Here is a 19,000-nt window from a genome sequence, read left to right as displayed (position 1 = left end):
GCACCGCTGGTGTTGGCAACAGGGTTTTGGTTTCTACAACCATGGGACCCTGTTTGAAGATCAAGAACTGATGAGGAGAGATGGGATCCGCCTCACTAAGCGGGACACACGTGTCTGCCAACAGGCTGGCCAACCTGGTAAGGAGGGCTTTAAACTAGGAAAGACGGGGGAAGGGGAGAGTTATAGTGACAGGGTAGCTGGCAAAAGACAGCTCAAGTCAGGACACCTCCAGCAGGTGAATGCAGCCAGGGAAGTGTGCATGGGATGTGGCTATGGAGGATCCTCTTGTATCCCTCCTGGGAAACCTGCATGCTCCATCACCTCTCTGAAATGCCTGTACACCAAAGCATGCAGCATGGGGAACAAACAGGAAGAACTAGAGATATGTGTGTGGTCGCAGGGCCATGATCTCATTGCCATTACAGAGACATGGTGGGATAGCTTGCATGACTGGAGTGCTGTCATGGACGGCTACGTGCTTTTTAGGAAAGACAGGCCAGGAAGGTGAGGTGCTGGAGTTGCTCTTTATGTGAGAGAGCAACTGGAATGTATTGAGCTGTGCCTAGGGGTGGATGAAGAGCGAGTTGAGAGCTTATGGGTAAGGATCAAAGGGCAGGCTGACAGAGGTGACACTGTTGTGGGTGTTTACTACAGGCCACCTGATGAGGATGAGGAAGTCGATGAGGCCTTCTACAGACAGCTGGAAGTAGCCTCACGATCCCAGGCCCTGGTTCTCATGGGGGACTTCAACCGCTCTGATATCTGCTGGAAAGACAACACAGCTAGGCACAAACAGTCCTGGAGGTTCCTGCAGAGCATTGATGACAACTTCTTGACACAGGTGGTGGAGGAGCCAACAAGGAGAGGTGTGCTGCTGGACCTCGTCCTAAGAAACAAAGAAGGACTGGTGGAAGATGTGAAGGTTGGGGGCAGCCTAGGCTGCAGTGACCATGAGATGGTGGAGTTCAGTATCCTGCAAGTAGGAGGCAGGGCAAGAACTAGGATCGCAACCCTGGACTTCAGGAGAGCAAACTTTGGCCTCTTCAGGGACCTACTTGGAGGAATTCCATGGGTTAGGGCCCTAATAGGAAGGGGCGTTCAAGAGAGCTGGTTAATATTCAAGCATCACTTCCTCCAAGCTCAAGATCGGAGCATCCCTATGAGTAGGAAGTCAAGCAAAGGAGGCAGGAGACCTGCATGGATGAGCAAGGAGCTCCTGGCAAAACTCAACTGGAAGAAGGAAGTATACAGAAAGTGGAAAGGGGGACAGGCCACTTGGGAGGAATATAGGAACGTTGTCAGAGTATGCAGGGATGTGACGAGGAAGGCTAAGGCCCGTTTGGAATTAAATCTGGCAAGGGATGTCAAGGACAACAAGAAGTGCTTCTTCAAATACATCAGTAGCAAGAGGAAGACTAGGGAAAATGTGGGCCCTTTGCTGAATGGGGTGGGTGCCCTGGTGACAAAGGATGCAGAGAAGGCAGAGTTACTGAATGCCTTCTTTTGCTTCAGTCTTGACTGCTCAGGCCAGCCCTCAGGAACCCCAGATTCTGGAGGCAAGAGAGAAAGTCTGGAGGAAGGAAGACTTTCCCTTGGTGGAGGAGGAGTGGGTTAGAGATCATTTAAGCAAACTTGACACCCACAAATCCATGGGACCTCATGGGATGCACCCACGAGTGCTGAGGGAGCTGGCGGATGTCATTGCTAAGCCACTCTCCATCATCTTTGAAAGGTCATGGAGGACAGGAGAGGTGCCTGAGGACTGGAAGAAAGCCAATGTCACCGCAGTCTTCAAAAAGGGCAAGAAGGAGGACCCAGGGAACTACAGGCCAGTCAGCCTCACCTGCATCCCTGGAAAGGTGATGGAGCAGCTCATCCTGGAGGCCATCTCCAAGCATGTGGAGGACAAGAAGGTGATCAGGAGTAGTCAGCATGGCTTCACCAAGGGGAAATCATGCTTAACCAATCCGATAGCCTTCTATGATGGAATGACTGGCTGGGTAGATGAGGGGGGAGCAGTGGATGTTGTCTACCTAGACTTCAGCAAGGCTTTTGACACTGTCTCCCAGAACATCCTCATAGACAAGCTCAGGAAGTGTGGGCTGGATGAGTGGACAGTGAGGTGGATTGAGAACTGGCTGAATGGCAGAGCTCAGAGAGTTGTGATCAGCGATGCAGAGTCTAGTTGGAGGCCTGTAGCTAGTGGTGTCCCCTGGGGTCAGTAGTGGGTCCAATCCTGTTCAGCTTCTTCATCAGTGACCTGGATGAAGGGAGAGAGTGCACCCTCAGCAAGTTTGGGAGGAGTGGCTGATACGCCAGAGGGCTGTGCTGCCATTCAGAGAGACCTGGACAGGCTGGAGAGGTGGGTGGAGAGGAACCTCCTGAAGTTCAACAAAGGCAAGTGCAGGGTCCTGCACCTGGGGAGGAATAACCCCTTGCAGCAGTACAGGTTGGGGGTTGACCTGCTGGAAAGCAGCTCTGCCGAGAAGGACCTGGGAGTGCTGGTGGACACCAAGTTAAGCATGAGGCAGCAATGTGCCCTTGTGGCCAAGAAGGCCAATGGTATCCTGGGGTGCATCAGGAAGAGTGTTGCCAGCAGGTGGAGGGAGGTGATCCTGCCCCTCTCCTCAGCCCTGCTGAGGCCACATCTGGAGTACTGCGTCCAGTTCTGGGCTCCCCAGTACAAGAGGGATGTGGCACTACTGGAGCAAGTCCAGGGGAGGGCTACAAAGATGATTAGGGGACTGGAGCATCTCTCTTATGAGGAAAGACTGAGAGAGCTTGGCCTGTTTAGCTTGGAGAAGAGAAGGCTGAGAGGAGATCTCATCAACATGTACAAGTATCTGAAGGGAGGGTGTCGAGAGGGTGGGACCAGACTCTTCTCAGTGGTGCCCAGCAACAGGACGCGAGGCAACGGGCACAAACTGAAACACAGACACTTCCATCTGAACATGAAGAAAAACTTCTTCACTGTGAGGGTGACAGAGCACTGGAACAGGTTGCCCCGAGAGGTTGTGGAGTCTCCTTCTCTGGAGATATTCAAAACCCGCCTGGATGCAATCCTGTGCAAAGTGCTCTAGGTGACCCTGCTTGAGCAGGGAGGTTGGACTAGATGATCTCCAGAGGTCCCTTCCAGCCTCAGCGATTCTGTGATTCTGTGAAGCACCCACAAGAGAGCAAATCCTGCAGTACCCAAGGCCAGAGAATAACAAAGCTGGGCCACGCAGCCATGGCAGGAGAGGTGTTTGGTGCCAGAGCTGACTCTGCAGCACCTTGGGGCTGGTGATGAAGGTGACTAGATCTCCAGGAAGGACAAGGTGCCACTGAGAAAGTCCCTGGGCCTGAACAACTTGTGATCCAGCAACACTGTGACTGCATCATTAGTACAGTCCCTGTTCATATCATCAGGAGGTGAGAAAAGGTTTCGGGAGAGGAGAGCTAGCAGGGTTTGAGAGTGTAGGTATATGTATGAAGACCCTTGGTGTGATGTGCCTTCCATCTTGGCAGCATGCTCAGATGTAGATGGGATGGACTTTGCCTAAAGGCAGTGATTGGAATCCATTGCTTGGGAATGGGCAGGAAACCCAATATGCTCTGGGATGTTTTTCCAGTAACCACTCTGAAAGGACATGGTTTTCCTGTAGGTCCTGTGCTGTATCTGCTAGAAACATGGTGGTTGTGCTGGACACCCCATGCATCTGACATGGCCCTGCAGGCTTATTGTCATTGCATGAAATCAAGTGTCTGCTCTGAATTACATGAGCTGTTTGCAATGTCTGGATTTGCATAGAACTTGGCTTGATAGAGAGCAGAGCTCTTGCAGAAGTAGGCATCAAGTGTCATTTCAGATGGCCAAGGAGATTCTTCATCTAGCTGATGCTCTAGAAGGATGTGGGCCTCGTAGTTACTCCATCAGAGGAAGCAGACAGTGGCACATGTCTTGGACCATCTCTGGCACCTCAAATGTTGGAAGGTGTTTGTATGTGAACAACTGACTCCCACCCTCCCTCTCCTTTGGTTACAATGGGAGGTGAGACAAGAAGCTCCCATGCAGATGCCCATTTTGTGCGCACCAAAATTTGGGTAAGGGGAATCTCACCCCCTGTGAGCTTGTAGAGTGCATGGGAGGGAATTGAATCCCACTCCATCCCAGGAGCTTCTCAATGGGCATTAGATGTGTTGATTAACTCCTCTAAATCAGTTTCTGAAGCACAAGTAAATGAACTCCCTTCTTGTCACTGTGCAGGTGTCCTGTCTAATTATGAGATGGGAGCAGGGCTTTCTAGAGGGGGACATTTCTACCTCTCTTAGATAACCATCCTCCAAAGATATGAATTGCAATGCTGGAATCAGTCCCTCTCCACTGTTTAGAGAGGGACCATCAGTGATTATTTTAGTCTACTTCAGTGGATATTTCCCAGGGGTGACCCTGCAGCCTTTCAGGAACTGTCAGCCCTGGAGCCCCAGGAACATCTCGAGGCTGCACAGAGGAAAGAAAATGTCACATCTTCAGCTGGGCCTGTGTTCCTGAGCTGAGCCTGGCTTCTGGGACTGCAGGAGCCCATGGCAACCTGGCAGGTGCTGAAGAGAGATAGCTCTGTCCAGGAGCAGCTCCTCTTAAAGGAGCAGCAAGACTCAGGGCACTGCCTGCAGACACCAGGATGAGATGAGGGACTCAGAAGTTAAAGACAGTCAGGAATGGGAGGACAGCTGAGAGCTCACTGCAGGGAGAAATCTTCACAGCCCTTCACACAGTAAGTCTCTGGCTGCAGGGCAACACTGCTGTGGTTCCTGGAAGGTTCTTTTAAGGCTGGCACCTTCCAGAGCTGATAGGGTCTGTCAGGGTGGCTCTGCCAGCTTCTCCTGTTTGGCGCAGGTGGTGCTTTAGAGCAGGGATTCCCAGCCACACCATCAGAGGGACAGGGCATCATGGCCACCTTTTCCCAGGGATGGTGGAGGGTTGTGAAGCCAGGGAGTGCACCTGGGTCTGCATGGGCTGTAATTCAGAGCAGTGTCCCTGCACCCCAGGGTGCTGTGTGCGTGGGGCAGTGACTCTGTTGCCTGCAAGGGTCAGCACTCAGCCTGCCCGGGGAACTCCCCACAGTGCTGCAGGGAGAAGCTTTGGGTGGAAGGAGTGACCCCTGGCAGGGCAGGTTCATTCCCCCTTCAAGAGGGTGCTGTATGGGTCAGGGCTGTTCTTAGCTCTAGCTCATGCACAGGATCATTCTGAGGGGCCTTTTCAAGAGGACAGTCAAGGCAAGGGTTACCTTAAAGATAAGGATCTTTTCTGAATCTATGCTTTCATTTTCCTACTGTTTGCCGAGCACTGACAGGGAAAAGACATGGGATAGAGAAACAGCTCCCAGGAGGAAAAACTCCAGGTAGTGGAGCAATCAGAGAATGAGAGGAAACTGAAAACAGAAACTCTGTAGGAAGGGGATTTTGGGAAATTCTCAGTTAGTCCCTACAATGCAGACATTTTCCTCTAAGCCCCCTGTGTCTCCTCTTCCACCCAGAGGAGCCTCTACCCTCAAGGCCATGGGGTCCAGGCCATGTGCCCCTTCCTCAGCAGCCCGATCTCCAGCAGAGGAGAGGGGCATCTCTCCTGCAGCATGCCTTTTTCCCACTGCACAACAAAGGGCTGAGAGCGACTGTCCTGCAGTGTTGCCACCTGGGAGGTGGTGTGCACAGCTGGGGAAGGTGAAGGCTTTCCTTACTGCCTGTCTGTCTCTCCCTCCTTGCTTTCCTTTTAGTAGGAGGCTCACAGTATTGCTCCTTGTTTCTTTACCTCTCCATGCTGGTCTGGTTCTTGTTCTCCTGCTCTCTGGGGTTAAGCACGGGGATTCAGCTGCAGTTAAGGCATTTACCCCGTAGGTCCTGCATGGAGTTGTCTTCATGGCAGTGACGTGCCCAAGTCCCCTTCCAGCCTTCTAGGCAATGCACTTCATCCAGCTGGGGAATGATCTGACTCTTCCTTAAGGAGACTCCATTTCTAGCACTCTTGACTGTCTTTGTGGGGTGTCCTGCGGGCTGCAAGCTGCCCTCCAGAAGACTGTAGCACTCGCAGAGCATATCTGTGATAGCTGAGAGTCCTTGTGCTGATCGTGTGAGTCAGAAACCTCGTCACACACTCTGAAGAGCTATCCATAGTACTCTCTGTATGTGGTCTCAGAGAGAAATTGGCAATGTTCACTTTGAAACTGAACTCCTCTGCTCTCACCTCAGTCCAGTTTCTTTCTCTGGATAACTTGTGAGTGTGATTGTCCTTTAGCTGGGACAGGTGCAAGCACAGGGCAGTAAGGAGCAAGACTCTAACAGACCAGATGCCCTGACTCCACACGCAGTCACCATGAGCCTCTTTTTCTTCTTGGGATGCACAAGTGCTCATGCTGAGAGCAACTGAAATGCCAAAGATTTCTACCCCATCAAAGAATGCTCCCATGGTGTAATGGAGGCATCTAAAAACTAAAGAAATATATCATAAAACTATCCACTACAGCCTATTTTCTGGAGAAAATGAGTGTTAAAATGTTAAATAGCTCCTCAACAAAACAAGTGGATGTAATCTGCTGCATGTTATGTGCATCGGACCTAGTTGCTTCCCCCTCCCACTACAGTGTCTTGCGAAAGAGTGCAGATGGTAAACCCATCTGAGGACAGGATTCATCTCATTGGGACAGAGACATCTAGAAAGGATCAACTCAGCCCCTGCCTTAACTTCACGGTTCCTCTCCCTGGCCAGAGTGGGAGCTGGTGTGACTGATTCAGTACGGACACCTCTGTTCAAGAGGGCAAGGCTGGGGGAGATGAATCCCTCACAATGATCTTCTCTTTTAGATACAGCTGGCATGAGTGCTGTATTCATCTCTCAAAACGGTAAATAGAGAGTATTCCCCTTCATTCCAAATCCCCTTCATTCAGCTCACAGTGCCCATCCGCAGGTATCCCCACTGAATACACATGGCAGTTTGACATCTCCATTTACACACCCTGGCAGAGCAGCAGTGACTCCTCTGGAGCCCATGTGCAGAGGCCCCTGCTCTACACGGCACACTCAGTCAGTACAAACCAGAGGTCAGGAAATGGAGCTGAACAAAGGGAAAGGAGAGAGGCGATGTGGGGGGACTTGGAGGAGTGGAATGGGTTTTGTTCAGAGAAGTTTGTTCTAACTTGTCAATGTCATTTCTTCCTTGGACAGTGCCCCAAACAGACAGCAAATGTCCAACAGCAGCTCCCTCAACGAGTTCCTCCTTCTGGCATTTGCAGAAACACAGGAGATGCAGCTCTTGCACATCTCACTCTTCCTGGGCATCTACCTGGCTGCCCTCCTGGCCAACAGCCTCATCATCACAGCCATAGCCTGCGACCACCGCCTCCACACCCCCATGTACTTCTTCCTCCTCAACCTCTCCATCCTGGACCTTGGCTCCATCACCACCACTGTCCCCAAATCCATGGCCAGTTCCCTGAACACAAGGGCCATTTCCTACTCCGGATGTGCTGCCCAGGTCTTTTTGTTTTTCTTCTTGATTTCAGCTGAATATTTTATTCTCACCATCATCGCCTATGACCGCTTTGTTGCCATCTGCAACCCCCTGCACTACAGCATGATCATGGACACCAGAGCTTGTGCCAAAATGGCAGCAGCTGCCTGGGCCAGTGGTTTTCTCAATGCAGTGCTGCACACTGGAAACACATTTTCAGTAACTTTCTGCCAAGGCAATGTCGTGGGCCAGTTCTTATGTGAAATTCCCCACATCCTCAGGCTCTCCTGCTCAGACTCCCACCTCAGGGAAGTTGGGGTTATTGTGTTTAGTGTCTTTTTAGTCTTTGGGTGTTTTGTTTCCATTGTGCTGTCCTATGTGCAGATCTTCACAGCTGTGCTGAGGATCCCCTCTGAGCAGGGCAGGCACAAAGCCTTTTCCACGTGCCTCCCTCACCTGACCGTGGTCTCCCTGTTTGTCAGCACTGGCATGTTTGCCTACTTGAAGCCCCCCTCCATCTCCTCCCCAGTGCAGGATCTGGTGGTTGCAGTTCTGTACTCAATGGTGCCTCCAACAGTGAACCCTCTCATCTACAGCATGAGGAACAAGGAACTTAAGGATGCACTGAAGAAGCTGATTCAACTGGTACTAGTTCAGCAGCAGTAAGCTGTCCATCTCGCTTCACCAGTGATTTCTAATTTATCACAGACAACTCGTGCTTTGGGCATTCTCTCTGAGAAGAGAATGTTTATATGGAAGTGTTTGAATTTATCCCACTTCTCAAGAGGGGTGAACTCAGTCTGTCTCACTGAGAGACCTTCCGTAAATGTGTCTATCACTGTATCAGAGCTGATATGTCTGTAATAAAAGGGCATTTCCTCAGTGCAGTGCTTGAAGATTGGGCTCTCCTTCCAAGGTTGGAGCCAAGAATGTGCTCAAGGACTTTCACCCTGAAAGGGCCTGTTGCTTTTCCAGGGCTCTCCACGGGCTCAAGGCAATGAGCTCATGGGGTGATGTGTTAGGGAATGAGGGCTGGATTCAGCTCTCACTTGTGGGTGCCCAGCGCTCCTGGAAGTGGAGAATGGTCAAGCGATATCTCTCATATGACAGAGATGGAGACTGATGCCCATCCTTCCTGAAGAGAGTGTGGAGCCACACGGAGAGCACAGGGGACCTCCAAAGGCACCATGTGCCTAGAGGTGGGCAGGGAATGGAGCTTCACAAAATCAAGTGGAGTCAACCAAATGCAAAGGGCTAACCCCAAAATTGTACAGGCTAGTGAGAATTCTGCAGTCCCATGAGAGGCAGTGGTGGGGACCCTTGGTGCCTGGCAAGTGGTTCATGTCCCCCTTCAATGAAGAGCCATGGGTGAGATCTAACGACACATCTGAACACAGCCTGAGCCATTTGAAATGTCCTGTAATTGCTCAGAGCATCATCCACGGCCACAGACAGGGGTTGTCAGGTGCAATGATGCCTGTGCAGCTGGATCTGCTTCCCCCATCGCCACCACGGCCAGTGCAGAGTCACCCCATGGCCCTGGAGCACCACAGCCCGCTCACTCTGCAGAGCAGCACCAGCAGTTGGTTGCTCACCAGTAGAGGGGAGGGTCCAGGAACAGCTGGGCAGGCCAGCACTGATGGACTCACCTGGGGGAAGGCTCCAGCCTCAGCCGGGCAGTGGGTCCAGCCTCTCCCTCTAGCTCTTGGTGGCAGGGCCATCGCTGCCCGTGGCCTGGACCCCCGGCCTGCTCCTCCTGTGCTTTCACCACCTTGCAGGGCACTGGAGCTGCCCCAGAACAGGGCAGCCAGCCAGTGCCAGCACTGGGACAGGGCACAGGGGGACAGAAGCAGACAAAAGACTGAAATTTGTGCTTGTGAGGTCACTTCTGCCTGGGTACCTGATAGGCCGGCAGCAGGCATATGGCTTCGATTCTGATTCTGATTGTGAGGTCACTTTTTTTCTCTGGAACTGATGGAGCAAGATCACTAGAAAGTTTATTTTAGGTCTGGATTAGTAAACAGCACACAAGGAAAGATGAAACCGTTGGAATGGCTGAACAACATAAACATCACGTAGGTACTTATGGTAATGCTATAACTTTACCCATCCAGTTTGCAGTCCTTTATATACAGACATGGTGGGGATCAGCAGTGAACAAATACCTTTGCTATCTGCCATTTTCAGTTCTTGTTTTGAACTGTATGTGCTTCATGCAGCTAAGGTTTCTCTCTGAGCAGTGTTCAACTATGCCCTTCAGTCCAGGGGAGTGGGCTGCTGCAGTCCTGCCTTTTTCCCATATAATGCAACTATTTTACAGTTCAAGTCAGCTGCAGAAGCCATCTATTTTTACCGTTCAACACATCCAAGACAACATTCTGTCAGTCACTCCTTGCTTCCTTGGTATGACTTGGCAACCACTTTTTATCTGGAGAACAGTATAAGTTAAAGGGTATTTACTAAAATACAGGTTAAGCTCTATGTGAGAAAATATTTCTGAAGCTTGTAAAAAGGTCGTTCCTTGATGTGAGCTTGCTCTGTGGCAGAAGGTTCTAAGCAGATGAAAGCAGCAAGTTGCAATTATAAAGTATTTTGCAGCATTGGCTACGATGCAACAAACCACAGGCAATAAAGCATATTTGTTTACCTAAGACTGGTGCCTTTCCAAATCCTGAGGGCAATGGGTCTCACCTATTTCCATAAATCTTTGCTGCATTTTAGGTTTTTAGTATTTTCAATTCCACTTAAAATGAAGGGATTACTCGTGTGCAAACAGTGGGATGAGGAATGTTCTTCTCAAAATGTAGTGTGAATAAAATTAAAAAAAAAAACAGTCTGAAGTCTGCTGGCATCATACCTTGCGCTATCAGTAAAACTCCTCTGCAGGTTGCTCCCATGTGCTGGGTTAAACTGCTCATCAGCTTCCAGCATGTCACATTCAGACTCACTCAGTGGAGCAGGAGTACCGCATTTTTTGATACCTTGCAATATAGACAGTGGGGTTTTCAAATGTACACTGCCTTCGCCTGCTGAAGTGATTTAATCTTTGCAATCATCAGGAAGCATGTGCTTATTCTCTTTCATCTTTTTTTTAATATATATATATATAAAGTTAGAATGGAATCTGGCCTAAAAATCACTCTTGTGCACTTGTCATTGCAAATGTGATGCTATGTGGACCACACCTTTCAAGGTGCCCCTCAAAAGAATAGGATATAGGAGGAAAGAGTGAGTTGGAAGGATCTGGAAGGGAGTGCTCGATGTACAGGACGATGTCAGAAGGTCCATGAAAGTACCAAGAAAGCCCTTACATGTACTGAGTCATACTCTCTTTCATTATAATGAAACAGAAGCTTGCCATATGTCACCTGCCATGTCCTTCTGAGACAAGACCTCAGGATACAATTGTGGCCAGGACTGAAAACAACATTGGCTTCAGCAGGATGAAGATTTTACTCCAAGCCAATTCCCAAGAGAGATGTAGTCTGTGGTAAACGGAACTAAGAACAACAGAAGATGACATGACTCTAGTGGCAGTCCACTAGAAGGGATCCCCAGCCACCTCAGAAGAACAGAGGAGTAAGTATCTCCCTTTCACATCAATGCACGTGCCTTAAATATATCTTAACTGCACATTATGGCAAGAAGAAAAGTCTCTGGGAGAAACAGATTCCACCAGGCAACAAGAGACATAGATAGAAGTTTTCCAAAGAAAACCCCTGAATATTTTCTTCTTTCTGATCTCAGATTACCATAAAATTTGTCCACCAACCTTTGGAAATCATTGTACACGCTGGTAAAAACTCAGTTTGCTTTTCCCTTGTGCATTTATTCCTATTTAGTAGTTGGAAAACATGCATAGGAAATCATTGGATAGAACTAATAAAGATGAAAACGGAGAACAAGTATTTGCTTTCCTTAAAATAGAAATTATTTCGATCAGAAAACTGCAATGTGTTCAGTTTCAGTCTGGCTTTTTTGACTTGTTCTGATATCAAGAATGAAATACTGCACTCCCCAAAGCACCCAGTGTTTCTCACTGGAGGTAGTTAGTATGCTGCTTGCTGTATTTTCTTAATTTTCCTCATACAGAAAGACCCAGAAGCAACTGAAGGACACAAAGACTATGACAAAGTCATATTACTTTGCCAGTGGGACACTGTGACTGTCTGAACTTATTTTTTCAACTCTAACGTAAAAGCTGTCACTACATCTTTACATGTCTGTCAGTTGACTTACCTGGTCAGTAATAGACTTATCCTGGCCAAGAAGCGCCGCTCTTATTAGGAAATGAAAAGGGAGTTGTAGTTAACTACAGGTGTGTTGTACTAGTGGTATTTTATTTAGTGACTTTCAGCTCTTCGTGTTGCGTGTATTAATCTACCACAATGACTCTGTGCTTCAGATCTATTCCAAAAGCTGTTAAGAAGCAAACTGTTCATTCACCACTTCTAATAATATTATTGAGTACACCCTTTTTGATGAAGACATGAAAAATGGCAAAGTTTAGTCTGTGACTGCTGCAGTATACTGAACCACAGTTACTGTAAGTCTGCCCTGCTTTTAGAATGACAGTGTATGAAGTAAAAAAACATGCATTTCTGTTTAATGGTAACTCCTTTATGCGACTAAGAATTGGAGAGCATAAAAACAAGCACCCAGAAGTACCATCTTGTCCAGTTGAAATATTGGCTATCCAAGAAAGAAAACACAGGAAAGCTGTATTTGCTAATATCAAAGATAATTGACAGGTGCTGGGAAACACAATGAGTAGTGAAATAAATTTTAATGTCTAAAGAATGCTGTGTCTTTTTTGTTTTGTTTTGTTCTTCTCCTTGAGTTCCATCCCTTATTTGATTTGGGTTTCCCTGTCTCATGAGTTGATGTTTAACCAAAGATACAAGATATCGCAGGTCTACTGTGAAAAAGATATAAATATGCAGCTTTGAATATTTGGATTATAGGACGTCATCTTTCAGAAAGGGTTCTTTGGAGGAGTTTCTTGAAGATCCCAGAAACACAGAATCAAAAAGTGGTTGAGGTTGGAAGGGACCTCTGGAGATCATCTAGTCCAACCCCTCTGCTCAAGCAGGGTCACCTAGAGCACATTGCACAGGATTGTGCCCAGGCGGGTTTTGAATATCTCCAGAGAAGGCGACTCCACAACCTCTCTGGGCAACCTATTCCAGTGCTCTGTCACCCTCACAGTGAAGAAGTTTTTCCTCATGTTCAGATGGAACTGTCTGTGTTTCAGTTTGTGCCTGTTGCCTCGCGTCCTGTCACTGGGCACCACTGAAAAGAATCTGGCTCCATCCTCTTGACACCTTCCCTTCAGATACTTGTACACATTGATAAGATGCCCTCTCAGCCTTCTCTTCTCCAGGCTAAACAGGCCAAGCTCTCTCAGCCTTTCCTCATAGGATAGATGTTCCAGTCCCCTAATCATCTTTGTAGCCCTTCACTGGACTTGCTCCAGTAGTGCCACATCCCTCTCGTACTGGGGAGCCAAGAACTGGATGCAGTACTCCAGATGTGGCCTCAGCAGGGCTGAGGAGAGGGGGAGAATCACCTCCCTCGACCTGCTGGCAACACTCTTCCTGATGCACCCCAGGATACCATTGGCCTTCTTGGCCACAAGGGCACATTGCTGCCTCATGCTTAACTTGGTGTCCACCAGCACTCCCAGGTCCTTCTCAGCAGAGCTGCTTTCCAGCAGGTCAACCCCCAACCTGTACTGGTGACTGGGGTTATTCCTCCCTAGGTGCAGGACCCTGCACTTGCCTTTGTTGAACTTCATGAGGTTCCTCTCCGCCCACCTCTCCAGCCTGGCCAGGTCCCTCTGAATGGCAGCACAGCTCTCTGGTGTATCCGCCACTCCTCCCAGTTTTGTATTGTCAGCAAACTTGGTGAGGGTGCACTCTGTGCCTTCATCCAGGTCATTGATGAAGAAGTTGAACAAGACTGGACCCAGGACTGACCCCTGGGGGACACCGCTAGCTACAGGCCTCCAACTAGACTCTGTGCCACTGATCACAACTCTCTGAGCTCTGCCATTCAGCCAGTTCTCAATCCACCTCACTGTCCACTCATCCAGCCCTCACTTCCTGAGCTTGTCTATGAGGATGCTATGGGAGACAGTGTCGAAAGCCTTGCTGAAGTCTAGGTAGACAACATCCACTGCTCTCCCCTCATCTACCCAGCCAGTCATTCCATCCTAGAAGGCTATCAGATTGGTTAGGCATGATTTCCCCTTGGTGAAGCCATGCTGACTACTCCTGATCACCTTCTTGTCTTCCACGTGCTTGGAGAGGGCCTCCAGCGTGAGCTGCTCCATCACCTTTCCAGGGATGGAGGTGAGGCTGACTGGCCTGTAGTTCCCTGGGTCCTCCTTCTTGCCCTTTTTGAAGACTGCGGTGACATTGGCTTTCTTCCAGTCCTCAGGCACCTCTCCTGTCCTCCATGACCTTTCAAAGATGATGGAGAGTGGCTTAGCAATAATGTCCGCCAGCTCCCTCAGCACTCATGGGTGCATCCCATGAGGTCCCATGGATTTGTGGGTGTCAAGTTTGCTTAAATGATCTCTAACCCACTCCTCCTCCACCAAGGGAAAGTCTTCCTTCCTCCAGACTTTCTCTCTTGCCTCCAGACTTTCTCTCTTTCTCCAGCTTTATCCCCTTTGAAATAAAGAGCCCATCTCTAAGTATTTTTTTTCTTCATTGGTGCCAGTTTTACTGCCTATGTACTCAAGTTTAATATTTCTCGTCCTGTTAGCTAGGTAACCCCTGGCTCATATGGTGCTTCTGATATCGTTACCTCAGTACTGCTGGTGCTGCAAGAGTCTACTCCCCAAAGGATCCCCAATATGCCAGTTATGTGTGAAGCTTGTCCTTTTCTCATATAACTCTCCCTTAACCACCGCTGAAATCCAGCCATCGCTCACCGTGCTGTCTGGAACTTGGCAGGGTCTCATTCTGTTCCCTGCAGTGTCCAATGATTTCTCATAGCCACTAGCTTCTCACGCCCTGTTCAGTTATCTCAGTCCCGAGGCAGAGCCTAGGCGTCTGCCTGCATACCCTAACCCTATGTTGCCGGTGGAGCTGTGGGCCTGGATGGGAAGACCCAGGGCCACCACATCCTTCACTGTGGTGCACAAGGACCCACCCGGAGCAGGATGACCAAGCTGCCCAAGAGCGCCCAGGTGCTCTGCTGGGCTGAGCTTTGGTCACCCAACATGCCATATCTTCCCTGGGGTCCCATGTGAGGAGACGGGCTGCAGAGATGAACTGGACCCAGTTTTCCTAAAAAGAGTTCACCCTTGTAGAATTCCCTTTGGAAATGGGATGCTCACACACAAAGTTTAAAAGAGCTGTTAACAGTAATTCTGCCCCTCAGAGACCCTAACAAAATGAAATGCTGATTAGAAACAACTGCAAAGGAGTAAAGCAATGGCAGTGCTTTCCCTTCCCCTGTGCTTTGTTTTTCTCTGTGGACTGCAAAATAAAAGGAGAAAAGGGATCTCTGTGTGCTGATTATTTCTCCAAAATATGTTTCCTTTTATCAATTGTACATGCTTCTGCCCATCCCTTTGCCATGTAAAGATATGGATAGAAACAGAAGTGTAAAATAAGGGGGGAATATATAATTTCATTGATGGACAAGAAGAAAAAAGTGTGATAGAAGCATACATAGTTTATTTTAAAAAAATCTTGATGATGAAATAATCCATCAGGAAAGAAAAGGAAGGTAGAAAATGCCTAATTCTCCAGGAAGAAATATGATATTCTTTTTTTTCCTTCAGGAGAATGCATCAATGGAGATAGATAAAGCAGGGCTTTAAACAGTGGGCATGCTGACAGTACATTACAAAAATATGAATTTTTAAGAAATCTCCCTCTAAAGTGAATGATAAAACTATCATCATCTGCATGCTATCATTGACAAATCAGTGAGGCTGTCTTCATCACACTAATGAAACTGAGAAGTGTACTATGGATTTGAATCCAATGAATTTGAGCCCATTGTAGTGTCTGAGCTTAATTTTCATGCTTAGCGTCTTCTCTTATTCAGGGAGAGAAGGTGTTTTGAGCTTTTCTCAACAACCCTTGGACATTGTCCCCAGAGTTTTCAGCTAAGTTTCCTGAGACGACTTATGAAAACTTCCTTGTGTCAGCATGCACTGGCAGTCTATGTCCCAGTCCCAGCAAAGTGTGTGCGTGTGTTCAGCATTTTATCAATATTTTTTAGATTTTGTTTATAATAACCCCCTGTAACCAAGACACACAATTCACATTCCTTCCTTTCACTGCTACAATCCAGTGAGAAAATAAATCTCCCGAGGCACCTGTATTTAGTAGCTATATATATGTGTGTGTGATACAATACATGATACATAGTTAGAATTGCTGTCATGAAAAGCATCATGACTGGGGGAAAAGCCAAACCTTTGCACGGCCAAGGGCTTCCTTCAGGGCCAGCTTCACAGTCTTGTTTCTGAAACTGTAGATGAAGGGGTTTAAGAATGGGTACAGGACAGTGTTCAGCAAAGCTACAATTCTGTTGGTCTCCAAGGAAACCTCTTCTGAGGGCCGTGCATAGAGAACAATGCAGCTTCCATATGCGATGGCTAAGTTGGTGAGATGGGAAGAACATGTAGCAAAAGCTTTCTTTCTCCCAGATGCTGATGGCATGTGCAGAATACAGTGGAAGATGCCCATGTAGGACACCAGGATTAAACATAAGGAACCCAGCACTACAAATGATATGAAAATGGAGTCTGCTTTCCAAAGCAGGCTGGTGTCAGAGCAGGACAGTTTGAATAAGGGGGAGTTGTCACAAAAAAAGTGGTATATCTTGTTGGGGCCACAGAAAGTCAGCTTTGAGAGGAGGACCAGGTGGTAACTCGAGAGTGTGAAGCCTAGGACCCATGCAGCAGCAACCAGGTAGGTGCAGAGCTGCTGCTTCATGATGGCAGCATAATGCAAAGGTTGGCAGATGGCAACATAGCGGTCAAAGGACATGACAACAAGGAGAGCGAACTCTGTAAAACCCAGGGCAAAACAGAAATAGGATTGGGCAAAGCAGCTGCTTAATGAGATTGTTCTCCTGCCAGAGCTCAGAATCACCAACAATGTGATGGTTGTGGAGGATGTGAACCAGATTTCCAGGAATGCCAGATTGCTGATGAAAAAGTACATGGGGGTTTGCAGGCGGTGAGCCACACACACAAGGAAAATGATCGTTGTGTTCCCCATCACTGTTGTCAGGTATATGAGTAGAAGGATCAGGGAGAGAAGCAGCTGTAGCCTTTGATCAAGCCCTGAGAAACCCTCCAGGATGAACTCAGCAACCACAGTTTCATTTCCTGCTCCCATGCCCAATTTCAGTACATCCTGCTGAGACAGGAGCATGAAGAAGCAAGTGTAAGAATTTCACAGTCTCGACGGGAGGGTAGATCCTTTCTTCTTTGCTCCCTTGCTTGCTTCCTATGTAACACAGACAGAAATATTCCTCTCAGCCATTCTTCACACCCTGATTTCTCTGCTTCACATTTCACTGAGAGGCCTCAGAGATTTTACTGTCTTCTTTCTACCTTTTCCAAACACTCACAAAGGATTCTTTCTCACGAGCACAGTATTGTAAAGAGGTTGTGAACTATTTCATGCCATGCCTGGGAAATTCTCTGTTCACTTCGACCTATTGCAAACATCCATCACATCTGTGTTTCAAAAGGCAACCTAATCTCCCAGCAAAAGTACTTACTAGTACCTGCAGATGCCAGTCCATCCATGTAGATAAGTATGTTGAAAGTTATTCCTTCTACTTTTCAGTCCTTGCCTTTTTTGACTTGGAACGTCTGTGAGGCTGTTGCTTTCAAAACAAGCCAGTACTGAGCATCTCTTCTGTAATCCCCTGCTTTCTTCCACAGCTTCTTCCTCTCTGTTTCTCCAGAAGCATTGAGGAAACATTGTTATTAAATGTCCTGACCTAAATGCCTCGCTTTCCCTTTAGGGGAAGGGGGAAATCTTCTCATCTTAAAGAACTTAAAGGCTGTCCTTTTGATTATTTGAAATAGGAAGGGTCTGGAACAACAACAACAAAAAAATACTAAGCAGGGTTATATTTTAGAAGTTGGGCACTTTGGTTTGAGCAAGTTAGCTTCCTCCCATCTTGTCAGTGCAGAGAGAGAGAGAAGAGTGTCTGGAAGAGACTGGTAACACTTCTTTCACCTGTCAATTACAGTCTGGGAGGACCCAGCCTCTAGAGCTCTCTCTTTGTTGACTATATAGGGACCAAGGGAAAACGAGTACAGGCACCAGCTGCTCACAGACACCTCTAATGAAGTCAATGAAACTCACTATTTCTGTCTCCACCCTCTTAATTAATTTAGTAGCTAATTTCTTTTTCAAACCAAAGAACGTGTCTAACAGAAGGAAGTCCAAAGAAAACATAAGCAATAAATACTGACGTTTTCCCCTCCACCTTTGCATTTGGTTTTAGACATATAAAGGAAAGGAGCAGATGACTCCACAGATAGGATGCTTCAAGAGTGCAAGGGCAGGAGGAGAAGATGATGGGTTTCAAGCAGTGAAACAGAAGTTCTCCACAGACTGTGTTCTTAGTCTGCTGGATGTCACCTAAAATCATGCTTCTCCTGAATGTGCTTTCTTAGAGGAACCTGCAAAGCTGCTGAGAGCTTACAGCAAAGCAGCTTCTCTGCTCACCATGGGAGTATCCCTCTTGAACCCTTTTATCAGGCTTTGGTTGGCGCAAAGGATTTGCTGTATTCAGGCCCCACGTAGCCAAAAATGGAGCTACCATATGCAATAGTGACTATGGCGGTGTGAGATATGCAGGTGAAGAAGGCTTCTTACGGCTTTCCCAGAGGGTATTCTCAGGACAGTGCATCTAGTGCAGGCATAAGACACAGGGGTCAGTGTGAAGGAGCTCAGCAACATAGCAGAGAAGGGAACAAAGCTCATGTTTGAAGGTAGCTGGTGCCCATGCAGGTTGCTCTCATCAAAGGGATGAGGCCACAGAAGAAAGAGTCTCTTTACTGGGGACACAGGGTACCTTAGTATATAAGATGGTGGAGCTGAGCAAGGATAGAGATGCCATCACCCAATGGATAAATATGAGTGTGGAGCACAGCCAGGGCTTCATAAAGATGATACAGTGCAATGGGTTGCAATTGGCCCCACAGCAATCAAAAGACATCACAACAAGCAGGTTGAACTCAGCTGTGCCCAGGAAGATGGAAAGGAAGGTCTGGAACCGGCAAGCAGCCGTGGGATGGTCTTAATCTCCAAGATGAGGCCGACAAACCTTTTAGGGGCAAAGGGAACCAAATATCTGGGAAGGTGAAGCTGCTGGGGAAGAGAGATGCTAGGGGTGGAACTGGTTGAGCCAAATGATGGCTATCATGACCATATTCCCCATGGCAGTGAGCAGATAAATCACCCATGACAGCATGAAGAAGAGGATTTGCATTTGAGGAGTGACTGAAAAGGCCTTCAGGA

General features: G+C 48.0%; 1 protein-coding gene across 1 annotated transcript; it reads right to left on the bottom strand.

The window, feature by feature from the left end:
• Positions 1-16,012: 16,012 nt before the first annotated feature.
• LOC136993841 (olfactory receptor 226-like) lies at positions 16,013-16,465 on the bottom strand (the record flags this gene model as incomplete). The annotated part of the gene is made up of 1 exon (XM_067308790.1): positions 16,013-16,465. A coding segment is annotated over one exon (453 nt), but the record flags the coding sequence as incomplete, so codon positions are not given.
• Positions 16,466-19,000: the final 2,535 nt, after the last annotated feature.

Source organism: Apteryx mantelli, chromosome 20, assembly GCF_036417845.1.
Source record: "Apteryx mantelli isolate bAptMan1 chromosome 20, bAptMan1.hap1, whole genome shotgun sequence".
In the NCBI taxonomy this organism is placed as follows: Eukaryota; Metazoa; Chordata; class Aves; order Apterygiformes; family Apterygidae; genus Apteryx; species Apteryx mantelli.
This window is presented reverse-complemented; position numbering and strand designations above follow the sequence as displayed.